The 14,632-nt window shown below is 54.3% G+C and overlaps 1 protein-coding gene across 1 annotated transcript in view; it reads right to left on the reverse strand.

Annotated features, from left to right (window-relative positions):
• Positions 1-6,589, reverse strand: part of KCNJ3 (potassium inwardly rectifying channel subfamily J member 3) — a 33,165-nt gene extending 26,576 nt beyond the window's left edge. The window contains exons 1-2 of the mRNA XM_030454230.1: positions 5,908-6,589; positions 576-792 (exon numbers count right to left, since the gene is read on the reverse strand). Coding sequence (XP_030310090.1) covers positions 576-792; positions 5,908-6,585 — 895 coding nt within the window. The 5' untranslated portion in view covers positions 6,586-6,589. The remainder of the gene's footprint in view (positions 1-575; positions 793-5,907) is intronic.
• Between the last annotated feature and the right edge of the window lie 8,043 nt (positions 6,590-14,632).

Raw genomic sequence — 14,632 nt, forward strand, 5'->3', positions numbered from 1 at the left:
TGGGAGCCCTCTGGTCCCCAGGTCAGAAACCTCCTAGGAGCCAGCTAGGCTTGGAGCAGGGAGTCCTGAGAAAGAGCAGAGTGTTTCTACTGAAATACCAGGGAGTTTTAATCGAAGTATCAGGGAGTTTTAATTGGAATATCAGGGAGTTTTAATTGGAATATCAGGGAGTTTTAATTGGAATATCAGGGAGTTCCTCCTGTCAATCAGAGGGAGGTTCCTCCCTGCCTCTCCCCAGCCACAGAGCTGATGCTGCAGGAGCCCCCCAGGACCCACTTCCCACCCCACAGGGAGGTTCCTCCTGCCAGGTGCATCACCTTGGTACAGAGACACTGCTTGAAAACCCTTCCAACACTTCCACTTGGGAGGAAAAGAATTAAACCAAACCAAACCAAACACCACTTTGGCTGCCTCCAGCCATTACCAAAATGTGCCTGTGCCTTGGATTCAAAGCCTGCAGCCCCTGGGTTTTCCAGCAGGGATGGGGGGTGACAGACCTGGGCGGGTGAGTGGAGCTGGGTTTGGGGTTTTGGGGGTTTTGTTTTCTCCCAGGACTCAGTCACTCAGTCACTCACCCGTGGTCTCCACAATGCCCTCCAGGATGACAACGATCTCGAACTGCTCGGTCTGCATGCTGCGCTGGGAGAGGTCGTAGAAGGGGCTCTTGGCATCAATCACGTGGCAGATGGTGAGTGGGGACACCAGGAAGAGCTGGTCAGCCCCTGTGCTGAAACCCACATCCAGCTCCAGCTGATCCAGGGGGAGGAACTCACCCTCTGGGGTCTGGCGGGACTGCAGAGACCAAGAGGGAGAGGGAGAGAGAGAGAGAGAGAGAGAGATGTCACCCAGGGGCAGCCAGCACCATGGCATCCTGACAGCACCACAGCATCCCAAAAGCACCACAGCATCCCGACAGCATCCCGACAGCATCCCGACAGCATCCCAGCATCCCGACAGCACCCCAGCATCCTGACAGCATCCCAGCATCCTGACAGCATCCTGATAGCAGCCCGACAGCATCCTGATAGCAGCCCAAAAGCACCACAGCATCCCAAAAGCACCACAGCATCCCAACAGCATCCCGACAGCATCCCAGCATCCTGACAGCACCCCAGCATCCCGACAGCATCCTGACAACACCCCAGCATCCTCACAGCATCCCAACAGCATCCTGACAGCACCCCAGCATTCCAACAGCACCACAGCATCCCGACAGCATCCTGACAGCATTCTAACAGCATCCTCACAACATCCCAGCATCCTGACAACATCCTGACAGCATCTCAGCATCCTGACAACATCCTGACAACATCCCAGCATCCCAACATCCCAGGGCAGAGCCAGATCCATCCCCATGGCCAGAGGAGGGGTGGGCATCTTCTGATGCTCACAGGAAGATGTGCAATCCTTCCTCTAATTTCTCCCCTAACCTTGTTTCCATTCTCCTGATTCCAACCTGCTGCCCCCCCCACCACCACCACCTGTGTGAATGGAGGGGGAGATGTCCATCAGTGCTCCTGCAAAGCTCACCAGTGCCTCCCAGTCCCGTGTCCCCAGTAAAACACCCAGCACTGGTGGCTGCAGGGGGGATGTGGGAGGGTGCTGGGTGCCCCCAGGGCATGAGGCATTCCCCCCCCCCTAAGAGTGCAAAGGGTGCAGCTACACGGGGGTGGGAAGCAGTTCAGAGCCAAAAAAACCCAACCCAAACAGAACAAAAACCAAAAACAAGAAACCCCCACAAAAGCATCAGACAGGGGAAAACAGGATTATGTGCCTTGCTTGGGATTTGGTTTCTATTTTTAACATTTTCCCTGAATGGTGATGGGGTTTGGAGGGCTTTTAAACCCCAGCAAACAATCGTGTGCTTTCTCACCCAAGTTTCAGCTAAGAAATGGGGATATAAATTCTGGTGGGTGAAAAAAGCAGATTAATGGCACACACACACACCCCATGTCCCATCCCATGCCCCATCCCAGTGCCTGCTGGGCTGCTGCAGGAGAGGCACCAGAGATCCAGAGCACAGCTTCATACAGCTCCTGCCTGCCCAGCTCTGCTTGTTCCTGCTGTGGAGAGAATCATAGAATTGGCTGGGCTGGAAGGGACCTCAGAGCTCATCAAGTCCAACCCTTGATCCACTCCCCCCGTGGTTCCCAGCCCATGGCACTCAGTGCCACATCCAGGCTCTTTGGAAAGATCTCCAGACACGGAGAATCCACTACTTCCCTGGGCAGCCCATTCCAATGCCTGATCACCCTCTCCAGAAAGAAATTCTTTCCAATCTCCAACCTAAACCTCCCCTGGCACAACTTGAGACCCTGCCCTCTTGTCTTGCTGAGAGTTGCCTGGGAAAAGAGCCCAACCCCCCCCTGGCTCCAACCTCCTTTCAGGGAGTTGCAGAGAGTGATGAGGTCTCCCCTGAGCCTCCTCTTCTCCAGCCCCAACACCCCCAGCTCCCTCACCCTCTCCTCACAGGATCTGTGCTGGATCCCTTCACCAGCCCAGCTGCCTCCTTTGGACCCGCTCCAGGACCTTTCTGATATCCTTCCTGAGCTGAGGGGCTGAGAAGGCTCCTTCTAGGGAAAACAGCCAGAACCCCCAGGAAAGCACCAAGGAACCTCCCCTCAGCAGGGCAGGGAGCAGCTCCAGGGAAGAGGCAGGGCCCCCACCAGCCATCCCCCCCCTCTCTACAGCCCCAGGGGAGGGGAGGGTTGGACACCAGGATCCCTCACCTGGCTCAGCTTTGGGGCAGAGGCAAACGGTGGCCCCAGAGAGCCAAGGAAATGCAATTAGGAGTCCACAGGCATCAGGTTTTTCCCAGAGGCTTGTGGTCCAGAGCTGTGTTTGAAGGGCTGGTTGTAAACCTCTGGCTCCTTGACTTAGAACTTCAGCTACCACTGCCCAGACCTCTGGGCTTTACCTGGCTCCTCCCCATGGATGCTTTCCATGGAATGCCCAGCAGTCCTTGCCCAAAGATCTCAGTCTGAACCAACCAGTCCAAAGCCTTCCAACCCACAGAATCACAGCAGCATTTGGGTTGGGAAAGAGCTTTGAGATCACCCAGTCCAACCCTTCCCCCAGCACTGCCCCATGTCCCTCATGCCCACATCCCCAGGCTCTGAAACCCCTCCAGGGATGATGGGGACTCCAGCCCTGCCCTGGGCAGCCTGGGCCAGGCCCTGACAACCCTTTCCAGGGAGAAATTCTTCCCCAGCTCCAACCTAAACCTCCCCTGGCACAACTTGAGGTGTGCCAAAAGTTTCTCTTGGCTATGGCATGGGAGGACCCTGCTCCCACTCCCACCCCAGCTCAGGGGATCCCTGGGGAAAAAAAGCCATCATCAGAAGCTCCTGTTTCCCAGCTGCAGTCAAATCAGGTGTTGCATTACTCAGCTGCCAAGTCACAGGCTGGAGGGCTGGGGAGTGACAATCTCCCAGACAAAGCAGGGATTGTGTTACAGCTGCCCCGGGGTGCAGGCAGCATCCATTGACCCCTGGCAGGGTGTGAGAACTGGGAACTATTGACAGCTCTGCTGTTCCAACCAGCAGGCTGGGCAAAAGCAATGCCCTTGGGTGACTCTTTTGGCTCAGTGCAGCATCAGGAGGTGAGCACAGGGCTCACAAGTTTCATCTGAGTTCTTCGCAATCTTGGAGATTCACTTAAAAATTAAAAAGAAAAAAAAAAAGAAAAAGAATATTATGATGAACGACCCTTTGCACTCACTTCCTACTTTCAAGGCTCTGTATTTGTTTGCTTGGCTTTTCTTTCATCCAGTATGGCATTAGCTTACCAGGAAAAAAAAGAAAGCAAACTAAATCTAAACCCAGTGTATTGGGATTTCCCACTGGACAGTGGGGGTTTCTACCAAACAAGAAGAACTTCAGCAGAAAATCCACCAGCAGCCCTACAGTCAGCTCTGCCCACCTGGATCCCCACTGAACCTGCACTAAAGGTTTATGCAAACCCCAGCAGAAGCTCTGAAGCAGCAGTTTTCCCCGGCCACACAGGACAGCCTGTCCATGCCTGGCAGCATCCCCGTGCTTTACTTCCCTTGGTTTATTTTCCTTTTTTTCCCTATGGCTGGCCAAGCATTGCTTCCCCCTTCTCTTCCCCTCTCTGCCCCACATACCCCACAGAGACATTTGGCAGGGGATGTGCAGAGCCAGCTCTAAGCATACCCACAAAAAAAAAAAAACACCAAAAAAACCCCCCCAAAATACCCAAAACAAACAAACAAAAGAAAAACCACACAAAACCCCTAAACCCCCCACATTTCAGCCCCTTTTCACTTTTCTCCCCCCACACCTGCAGCTGCCCATGCCCAGAGCTCCCACCCCCCGGGTGGCATTCCTGATGCCTGCACTTTAGCTGTTCCCAAAGGGAAGGATGCCCTGGGAGGCAGGGCCAGCCTGCTTTCTGCTATTTTTAAATAGCAAAACCTTCACCCCTCTGCCCCCAGCACTGTCATCACACAGCCAGGACAAGTGACAGCCCTAATCTGTGCAAGGGCAGCTCCAGGAATTCCAGGATATTTTAGAGGGGTTTTTTTGAGCCACGCTGAGTTTCATTCTCCAACTTCTAAAAGTCCCCCCTGCAGCACCTCTGGATTTTAAAATCTGTAATGTTAATGATTCTTTCTGATTCTCTCAAGCTGTTACAGAGCTACCTTGAAGGTGACAGTCCCACCTGTCCCCAGGCAGGATGGCCTCCTCAGGCAAGGTGATGGGGGATGCCCTCTAATGACCAGATGATTACTTACCAAGCTAATTACACGTCCCCCAATTTACCCACCTAAACTTCTGACACGGGGAGAGCTCCCAGCAAGGAAAAGCATCACTGAGAGTTCAGGAGGTGAATGGAAAAGCAAAGCCCAGGGAGAGATGCTCCAGCTCAGCTGCAGCCACAGCATCATTTTCACCCAGGAGGTCCCCAGCATGGCACGGAGAGAAGAAATCCTGGGCAATCTTTTAAGTCTCTCACATCTTTAAATCCCTCAGCAGCTTCCCGAGTGCCGGCACTGCCCCTCCTCTTGGCCACAACCCCCCCTACGGGTGCGGTGCAGTGGGGGTCCTGCAGACACAACCCCCTCCCAGCACAGCGATGTTCCTGCCTGCACACCCCCTGCTGCAAAAACACAGCTTTGGGCCAAAACAACTTCAGAAGCCTCCGAGCAAACTGCACTTGTCCGGGTGCCGGAGTCAGGGGGTCAGCATCCCCCAGCTGCGGGGAGGGGGTGAGGATTCAAGGCACCCCCCAGGCAGGGTACCCCCGGCCAGGGGACCTCTGCAGAGCATCCATCCCAGGCCAGGGCTCCCACCCCCCCCTGCCAGCCGGGGCAAGGTGCGGGCTGCTCTGCAGACGTCAAACATCACCCGAGCCGTCCTGGCCAGTCTCACACACCCGATTTCCCCGACACATCACAAGCCATCCACACGATTTTTTTTAATTCCTGACCCCTGCCGTGCTGCTCTCCTGCAAGTTCCCGCACCACCTACACCAAGTTCTGCCCGGCTGGGCTCTCCCGGTTGCCCAAAAGCACGGAAAATAAGCACAGAAAGGCAAGGAGCTCCCGTTTAGAGCGCACAAGCGAGGAATCCAAGCGACAAACTATCCCGGTGCCAGGAAAATGTAGCATTTTACAGCAAGATATAAATATGCATGTAAATCCGGCGCTGACTATAAATATTCCCCAGCGAGGCTGCCGGTAAACCCGATGCTTCGGGGCCGAAATCCGGTGCCTGAGAAGCATCACTGGGAGCTGGAGGTGGCCCCGGGAAGCAGGGAGGGACGGCAAAGCCACCAAAAAAAAGGCTCGGAGGGAGCAGCAGCCCCAGAGGTGGGGATGAGGAGGAGGAGGTGGGGGTTCGGGGGGAAGGGGGGGCGGTGTCGGTGGGGTAGGGACACACTTACTTTGAGCAGCTTGCAGCGGATCTGCGCCGAGACCATGTGGCTGTTGCGGAGGTTGCCCACCCTGAACATGAGGGTCAGCTTCCCGTCCCGCATGGAGATGGCGGCGTGCTCGCTGAACATCAGCGTCTCGGCCCTCTTCTTGGGCTGAGACATCTTGATGAACATGCAGCCGATGAGGAAGGCGTCCACGATGGAGCCCAGGATGGACTGGAAGAGGAAAAGGATGATGCCCTCGGGGCACTTGTCGGTGATGTAGCGGTAGCCGTAGCCGATGGTGGCCTCGGTCTCGATGAAGAAGAGGAAGGCTGAGGGGAAGTTGTAGACGTTGGCCACGCAGGGGGTGTAGCTGTCATCGTGCGCCTTGTTGAGGTCCCCACGCATGTAGGCGATGACCCACCACATGGAGGCCATGAAGAGCCAGGCCACCGTGTAGGTCAGGATGAAGATGAAGAGGTTCCAGCGCCACTTGAGGTCCACCAGGGTGGTGAAGAGGTCCGAGAGGTACCGGCTGGTTTCACCCCCGAGGTTCCCGTGCTGCACGTTGCACCGCCCGTTCTTGTCCACGAAACGCTGCCGCTTGCCCCGGGGGGCGGCCCGGGGGGGAGGCAACCCCCCGCCGCTGGCGGAGGTGCTCACCACCTGGTACTCATCCCCCAGCTTCCTCCGCAGCGCCGACATGCTCCCCCAAATGTCCCCCGAGATGCTGCTCCTCTCCTCTCCGCGCCCCGACCCGGCCCCGCCGCTCTGCGGCCGCGGAGCCACCGCTCTCCGCCGCCGACACCCACGCGGAGCCGCCGGCTGGGGCGGGGAAACGGGACCCGCACCCCCCACCCCGCGCAACGCTCCGCCCTCCGCGCACCGCCCTCCCCACCGCTCCCCGCGTATCGGCCCTCCCTCCCCTGCGCGACGCACCGCGCTCCTCACCGCCCTTGCGCGCCCCCTCCGCGCACCTCCCCCCCAAGCACCTCCCCCGCGCACCGCCCTCCGCACCGCCCCCCCCCGCGCAACGCACCGCGCTCCTCCCTGCGCACCTCCTCCGCGTACCTCCCCCTCCGCGCACCTTCGCCCTGCGGCGCTCTGCGCGCACCCCTCCGCGCAACGCTCCTTGCGCGCTGCTCCGCGCCCCACTCGGCGTATCCCTCCCCCTCCTGCTCCCCCCGCCGCAGTACTACCGCTCCCGCGGAGACCCGGAAAACCTGCGGAGGGGCTTGGGGGGCAGCCCGGTTCCTCCGTGTGCCGCTTTATTTTGTGGCTTTTCCCCACCCCTCACCCCTCCGCTTGGCTCGGGGGCAGCGGGAGGAGCCGGCAGCCGGGATGGGGCAGGCGGGGGGCACCGAGGGTCGGGAACGGGCTCCAAAATCAAGGTTACTGACAGCAAAAAAAAAAAAAATAAATAAAATGCCCGGGTCAAGCTAACCGTCACGGGGGATTTTTTTAAAACTTGGTGGATTTGAGCACCCCTCGATCGCCAATAGCTATTTTTAATAACTCTGAAAATAGGAGGGAAGGGGGGGGTTGTGTTTGAAAAGCACAGAACCAAAGCAAGCTCCCATACTTGGAAAGAGTGAAGGAGCTTAATTACGGGTGATCACAGGCAAAACAGCCCCAGAGCTGAGCAGGAACCGTGTGTCAGGGCTGGACCAGTCCATCAGCACCGGGGGATGGAAAATAACACGGTTTAAAAATAACCTGCTCTGCCTTTTGGTTGGGCGGGTGGGAGGAAGGCAGAGGGTCCGGGCTCATCCCTCGGCTGGGCAGGAGCCCAGGGGGATGGGGTTCAGCTCAGAAAGTCCCGTGGGATGGAGGTTTGCAGGCCAAGCAAAGCTGGTCCGGGTCCTGCTGTAGGGAGAGGGTGTGCAGGAGTTCAGAACCTCTGCTGATGGCCACACACTCCTCAGTCTGTTCTTCCTCACCTTCCTTTTCTGCAATCACTTTATTCACAGCTTTATCCACCCCACAGTGTTTCCCACATGATGTTTTCCTTTCCCAGCCCACGTTCCCACTCTGTTCCCCACCTCACCTTTCCCTGGCCCTGCCCTGGAGCTGCTGGGGCTTTCTCCTTTCCTGGTGATTCTCTGAACCACCAAGATCCCCCACTTTATTTTTCTTCCCTCAAGAGATGATGTCTGTTAATTCCTCCCCCCCAGTTAATACCCAGGCTTTGTAAAGCCCACACCCCTTGGACTGTCCAGCTTCCCCTCACCTTTTTTTGAGGTGTTTCTTTTCCTTCCCTGCCACCCTGCAGGCCTCTCTCACCTCTTTTCTCCCACCTCTAGGCTGGAAGCAGGCAAAGACTTTCTGCTGTTAATCACAGCACTATGGTTACAGAGCTGCAGCAGTCTAAGGAGAGCTATTGCCTCCTAATCGCTGAAATTAAAATCAAAATATTATTGCTCCTGGGGAGACGAGCAGATTGAGAATGTGCTTGTTCCATCAGCCACAGCCAGGCAGGGAAATCGTGTGGGTGAAAGGAAAATGGTAACCATGGAAAAGCTGCCCTCCATCGTGGGGACAATGGTGGGGACAGGAGCCCAGAGCCTGCTGGCAGCCCCAGCTCAGCTCATGGTGCTGTCCCTGCAGGACAAGGTCAGACCCCAGGAACCAGCCCTGCCCTCTTCTTCCCTCTGATGGCCCAGATGCCTTCACTCCCTGCCCAGGTCTCAGCAGCTACAGGGTTAGGAAGGAAAAGCCCAGAACCCTTTTCCCCACCCAAACCACAAGCAGACAGATTTTTGAACTCGGGGCCCTGGTGTTGCCACTGATGGCACCAGGACAGGGGGCAGGCAGCACAACAAACCCTTCCTCGGGATGCAGAACCACCCAGGGAACCCATGGGAGGTGTCACAATTCAAATTCCAATCGCTCTTCTGAACATTCTGGGGGTTTCAGAACAGAAAATTCCACCCTGAATCAGCAATTTGGTTCTGACACCAAAGTGGGAAACCCAGCAACCCTGCTCCAGGGGCTGCATCCCAGGGGCTGCACCCCCAGGGGGCCTGGAGGGGACTGGGATGGCTCCAAGCCTGACGTCCAAGTCCTGTGGTCAAAGCTGAGTTGAACTCTCACCCGAAAATCCCACTGAGAGCTGCAAAGTCCCCCCAGCAGCACTGGGATGCCACCTGCAACACAGACAGGGACCCGAATGCTGCTGCAGGGGGGGTGCAGCACTGCACGTGTCATAGCCCAATGTTCTCTCTTATCCCACTTCTAATATGAAAAAAAAACCCACCCAACAGAAACCCCCCAGACAAACAAGCAACTACAAATGTCACTTGAGCAATATGGTAAAAATATTGATCAAAAGATGGTCTTGACCCAAAGAGCACTCTTGCAAACGTGGAGAGGTTCCCCCATGAGAACAGGTTTCTTGTTTGGTTGGGGTTTTGTTCAGGTTTTAAATGAGCTGCTGGCTCTGTCCCAGCTCCCCTTGCTGTAGCAAGACAAACCTCTTTTAGGGTACGGCGCTTCAAGGTCCAACCAGGAGTTCCAGTAGAGACTCAGGAACAGTGCTCCGAGCCTGTAGCCCTCAGGGTTGCCCAGCCTGGATCAATGGTGTTGCTCTGAGAGCGACTGATCTCTCTGCTGGCTAGCTCAGGACTGAGCCCTGCCTGTGTCTCAGGCCTCACCTTTTATTGCCCCCCTGGTCCTGCTCATGGCAGTGGGTCCCACCCTAATTAGGCACAGGTGGGCTTGACACAAGCTCATGGTCACTCCCTGGCAATTAGGGGCACCTGGTTGCCTCGTTACACTACACCTTGCTGGGATGGATCTTCTCCAGTAAGAGGGAAGCATCACTTGCCCAGAGGAGGCATGGGGTTGCCCTCAGCAGATCTCAGAGCTGTTGATGTGATTGCAGCATCTGAGCTGGCACAGAAGGACCCCTGCTTCTGTGGGTGATGCCCATTTGCTGCTTTGTTCTTCTGAGCTCACACACAGACAGACAGCCAAAAAGGGGGTAAAAATTAAATTTCTGCATTTCTTCACATGCTGCATAGGCAAACTCCTCCTGCCCTGTGGAATAAGCTATCAAGGAAGGTAAAAAAAGAGTGAGGAGAAAACTAGAATTGAAAATGTTTTGGCAAGCCAAAATAATTTGGGATTTTTTAAAAGAGTACAATAAGAGGAAGAGCTGCAGAGGAGAAATCCCCTTCAAACCAACACAGTGGAAGGAAAGAGTGAGCAGTTCCAGAGAAGAAAGACAGCGTGGCACACTCGTATGATTAATGCAGCTTTAGAGCAATAGTTCACCCAAATGCACAGGTAAAGATGGCAAGTTATAGAAAAATATGTCTGTGTTGATGAGAAAATGAAATCAATCTTCATTTCAGATAAACACTTAAAGCAGAAATGCAGCAAATGCCTCTTTCTACAGAGAATAAATGGCTATTAGCTGGAGACAAGCACTCACGTAGTCACTCCATTTCCCGTTTGGGCTATTAGCAAACCAGCACTGCCCCCATTTTCCCTAGAAAACCAAGAGTAAATCACAACAATAAAATCTGTTGCTATCAGAAGCTGTTACTGGGGCTGGAAAGCTTTTCCCTCTGGCAGTTGGAGCAGTGAGCTGCAGACCACCAGCCACCCATCCCATCCCATTCATCCCATCCCATCCCATCCTATCCCATCCCATTCATCCCATTCATCCCATCCCATCCCATCCCATCCCATCCCATCCCATCCCATCCCATCCCATCCCATCCCATCCCATCATAAAGAAGGTCCCAAGGATGGGTGCTGGCTGGCTGGGGATCTGGAGCATCCTCCTGCCCTGCCAGCCCAGCCCCTCTGCTGCAGGATCAGCCCATCCATCCCTGGGCAGTGATTCCCCTGAGCCCAGGGAGAAAACAAACCCTGGCAGAGGCAGAAAAAAATAGGAACCTAGGAATGAAAGGCCTGGGCTCTCCTTAGGGAAAACCCCCCAGAAGAAAGCAAAAACACCCCAACCAACCCAACAAACAATAACACCCCCCAAAGCCAGCAAAACACCTCTGGGATTGTTCTTTCCTTGCTCCAAAGATGTGAGGATAATAAAAACATTGTATAGTATTTCAGTATTTTGAACTGAAGAGGCAGGGAGTTGGACCAGATGATTTCTGTAAGTCCCTTCCAATGGAAATCTATTCTATTCTATTCTATTCTATTCTATTCTATTCTATTCTATCCTATCCTATCCTATCCTATCCTATCCTATCCTATTCTATCTTATTCTCATTTCCATTCCACTCCACTCCATTCCATCCATATTACTGGAGTATTTCAAAGCCACACTAAGCAGTGTGTGACAAGAGCTTGTATTCTGTGAGGGAAAGGGGGACAGCAACTCAGCTCCACCAATGTCACCCACCTACAAGATGTGTAAAACCCCCCCGGGGTCTCAGAGGAACCCCCACAGTGCCAGGAGCCCCCAGCCCCTGGAGCAGAGGGACAGCTGAGCCCTGTCCTGCAGGCTCATCTCAGCACAGGATTTCTACATCTGCCCAAACACAAATGCTTTGGGGTCACAGAGGCCCCGATCCCCCATGTGGGTTGGGCACCAGTAACCTCATCCTGGCCATTAGTTGCTGTCCCACCTCTTTGGGTCATCTCTAGGTTACAGGTATGCACCTGCTGGGGACAACCAGGTAAAGCTCTCATTCTCCAGCAGGGTTTCAGGGACAACCCCCATAAAATCCACACCTCCAGGGGGTTTCCTCCAGCTTGGTGGTGGTGGCTCCATCAGGAGGAGGAGAATGCCAAGGGCAGGGGTTGCAGGGGCTCTGCACAAGCCCCGGGAGAAGGATGGAGCTGGAGATGGATGTGCTGAGGCAGAGGGATGGGAAGGAGGGGTTAGAGGTTGGGATCAGCAAGGGAAGGAGTCCTTGGGACAGAGATACCCCATGGGCACACCAGCAGCTCACCAGACCCAGGGATGCTCACACCCAACTTTGCCAGACACAGTGGTGATGTGATGTTTGGCACAACAAAAAGACTCACACAGGCTAAAAGAGAGAGAAAAAAAAAAGAAAAGCACAGGTACTTCCAGCTCCTTGACTTCCCTTACAAATGGTTGGGTATTTTTTCAAAGTTACAGTGGCAGAGCTGACCCTGGGTCACTCGTGGGCTTTCATGAGCTTCCTATTTGAAGTCTGGAATCGTTAATTCTTCCCCAAATAAACTCCTCACACCTCGGGAAAGTGTGCACCTAGTTCTGTTTCTGCTGGAACGTAGGCAGCTAAAAATACACCCAATTATTTCTGCTTGAAATGTCAGCACAGACAGGTCTGGAAATGATTCCCTCCCCATCACAGCTTAAATAAACTAGTCTAGGTCTCCTTTCAGGAAGAAAGTTGTATTTGTTCCTGAAATCCTGGAGAGAAGTGGATGTGAACCCAGGAAAATCTTAATTCTGCTCCTCTGCATCTTTCCAGCATGAATGCATCCTGGCTGTAACCTCTCTGCTCCCCACCACCCCTCATCTCCTCTCTTCTGACCTTAGCTCAGGATCAGGAGAACCCAAATATCCTGGAAACTCAGCAAAGCTGAATGCAGGGAAGTGGCAGGGGGTGGAATGAGATGATCTTTAGGGTCCTTTCCAGCTCAAAACCACCTGGGACCTGTGATGTAAAAACAGAGAGGGACTTTCAGCCCCCCAGGAAGCAAGTGCCTGGTGCCTGCTCAGGTCCTTCCAGACCCTGTGATCTCTCCCTGCTGCTCTCTGGCAGAAGGAGGAGACTCAGCTTTTTCATTTGCTTGAACCTTTTTTAGAAGACACTCAACTTGTCTTGGCAAGGAAGGGCTGGGCAAGGCCCTGGGGACAGTAAAGGGGAATGCTGTGTACCACAGCCTCTCACTGCTCCTGCTGCAGCACAGGCACTGGGAACCATCCATATTTCAGCACCACCACCAGCAAGGCAAAAGCTCAGCATGTCAAGCCAGGTGGTTCTTGCAGAGCATCCCACCTCCCCCGTGGGTATCAGGAATAACTTCTCCCTGGAAAGGATTGTCAGGGCCTGGCCCAGGCTGCCCAGGGCAGGGCTGGAGTCCCCATCATCCCTGGAGGGGTTTCAGAGCCTGGGGATGTGGGGATGAGGGACATGGGGTGGGGGTGACCCTGGCAGTGCTGGGGGAAGGGTTGGACTGGGTGACCTTGAAGTTCTTTCTCAACCAGAGTGATTCTGTGGTGGAGTCCCCATCATCCCTGCAGGGGTTTCAAAGCCCTGAAGCCCTGGAGATGTGGGGATGAGGGACATGGGGTGGGGATGAGGGACATGGGGTGGGGGTGGCCCTGGCAGTGCTGGGGTGATGGTTGGACTGGGTGATCTCAAAGCTCTTTTCCAACCCAAATGGTTCCATAATTCTATGATTCTATGCAGATGGGCTGATGCCCCCCAGCAGCTGCTCTGAGCTCTGCTGTAACTCAAAGATAACTTTGCTGTCCCTGGATGCTGAAGGCTCAGCAGCCCCTGGGATGTTCTGCTGTGCTGGAGCTGCCCCAGCACCCTGGCTGAGGGTGCTGCTCTGCTGAGCTGGCCTCCTGTGTAGCTAACACTGTTCTCCTGCTAAACGCTGCTGTTTTCCACAATTAAATCATTTAAAAGCCATTACCCCAGACGTTTTCATGCAATATTCATCAGGCCACTTATCTGGGAGCTGGCTGGCAGCAAAGCAAGTCACCTGCAATGAGTACATTAGCAGATTCCCTCAGCTTTAGTCTGACCTTCAGAATGAATTCCAGCGAACAATACCAGTGTGGATAAAACATAAAATATGGATACGGAGCATAATTAATGCTCTGGGAGAACTAGAGGACCCCAGGCCCACCAAGGACGTTTTTGCTGCAAGCAGAGGAAGGTGAGAGAAAAGACAAGTTCTCCTCAGCCTCACTTGACTCTTCCAACCTTTTTTTTTTTTCTATTGTTTACCTTCTGCTGGGCTGATTCACTTTAATTATCCCACTCATCCCCTTCCCTTCCTGGGGATGTCAGGAAGCACAAGGTCAGGAACAGAAGAAATCCCCCAACATGAGCACAGTGCCCTAACCAAGGTAGAAACCCCTTCCAGCCAGGGCCAGGGGCCATGCTCCAGTGATCCCAAGGTCCTGACATCTCCAGGAGACCCTGAGGGAGGAAAGTGACTGAAAAACAGGTGGTTTGTTGTAGGAAACTGCAGCAGAGATCGAGCAAAACCTCAGGGAGCTGATGGCCAGGTTTGCAGGGTGCCCAGGGGCTGGGCAGGAGGGGTGGGAATGGACCTTGGGGAATGGAGCTGGGATTTAATGCTCTTACTCTCCAGAGACATACAACTCCTCCTTTTAATCGTCGGGCTGTCTGTGCGAAGAATTAACATTTTTAAGATAAAATCCATAGCCACTGGTTATTATAGGAATATCATCAGGAGTGCAGGAAGAGATGAGAGCAGAGAATAACTGTGATGTGAGAGCCAAGCATGACACCCCGTGTCACCCCACGTGTGGAGCTGCTGCCTCGGGGCCAAAACACTCACCAGGTCTACAGCTTTTGGCCTGCCCGGGAGGGATCTCTGGTGGCCAGGACAGATTGGGGTTTTTTAAAAGGCAGGTGAGTTCAGGTGTGACTTCCCCTGCACCATGGGGCTCTCCCAATCCCAGCAGAGTTCCTGGCACACAGCAGCAAAGGGCCTGGAGGACAAAAAGGAGAGGTGGAGAGGAGGTGAAATAAAATGGAAGTGAAATAAATTAGAATTAAAATAAAATATAAAATAAATTATT

The sequence above is a fragment of the Calypte anna genome, chromosome 7, assembly GCF_003957555.1.
Source record: "Calypte anna isolate BGI_N300 chromosome 7, bCalAnn1_v1.p, whole genome shotgun sequence".
NCBI classification, from domain to species: domain Eukaryota; kingdom Metazoa; phylum Chordata; class Aves; order Apodiformes; family Trochilidae; genus Calypte; species Calypte anna.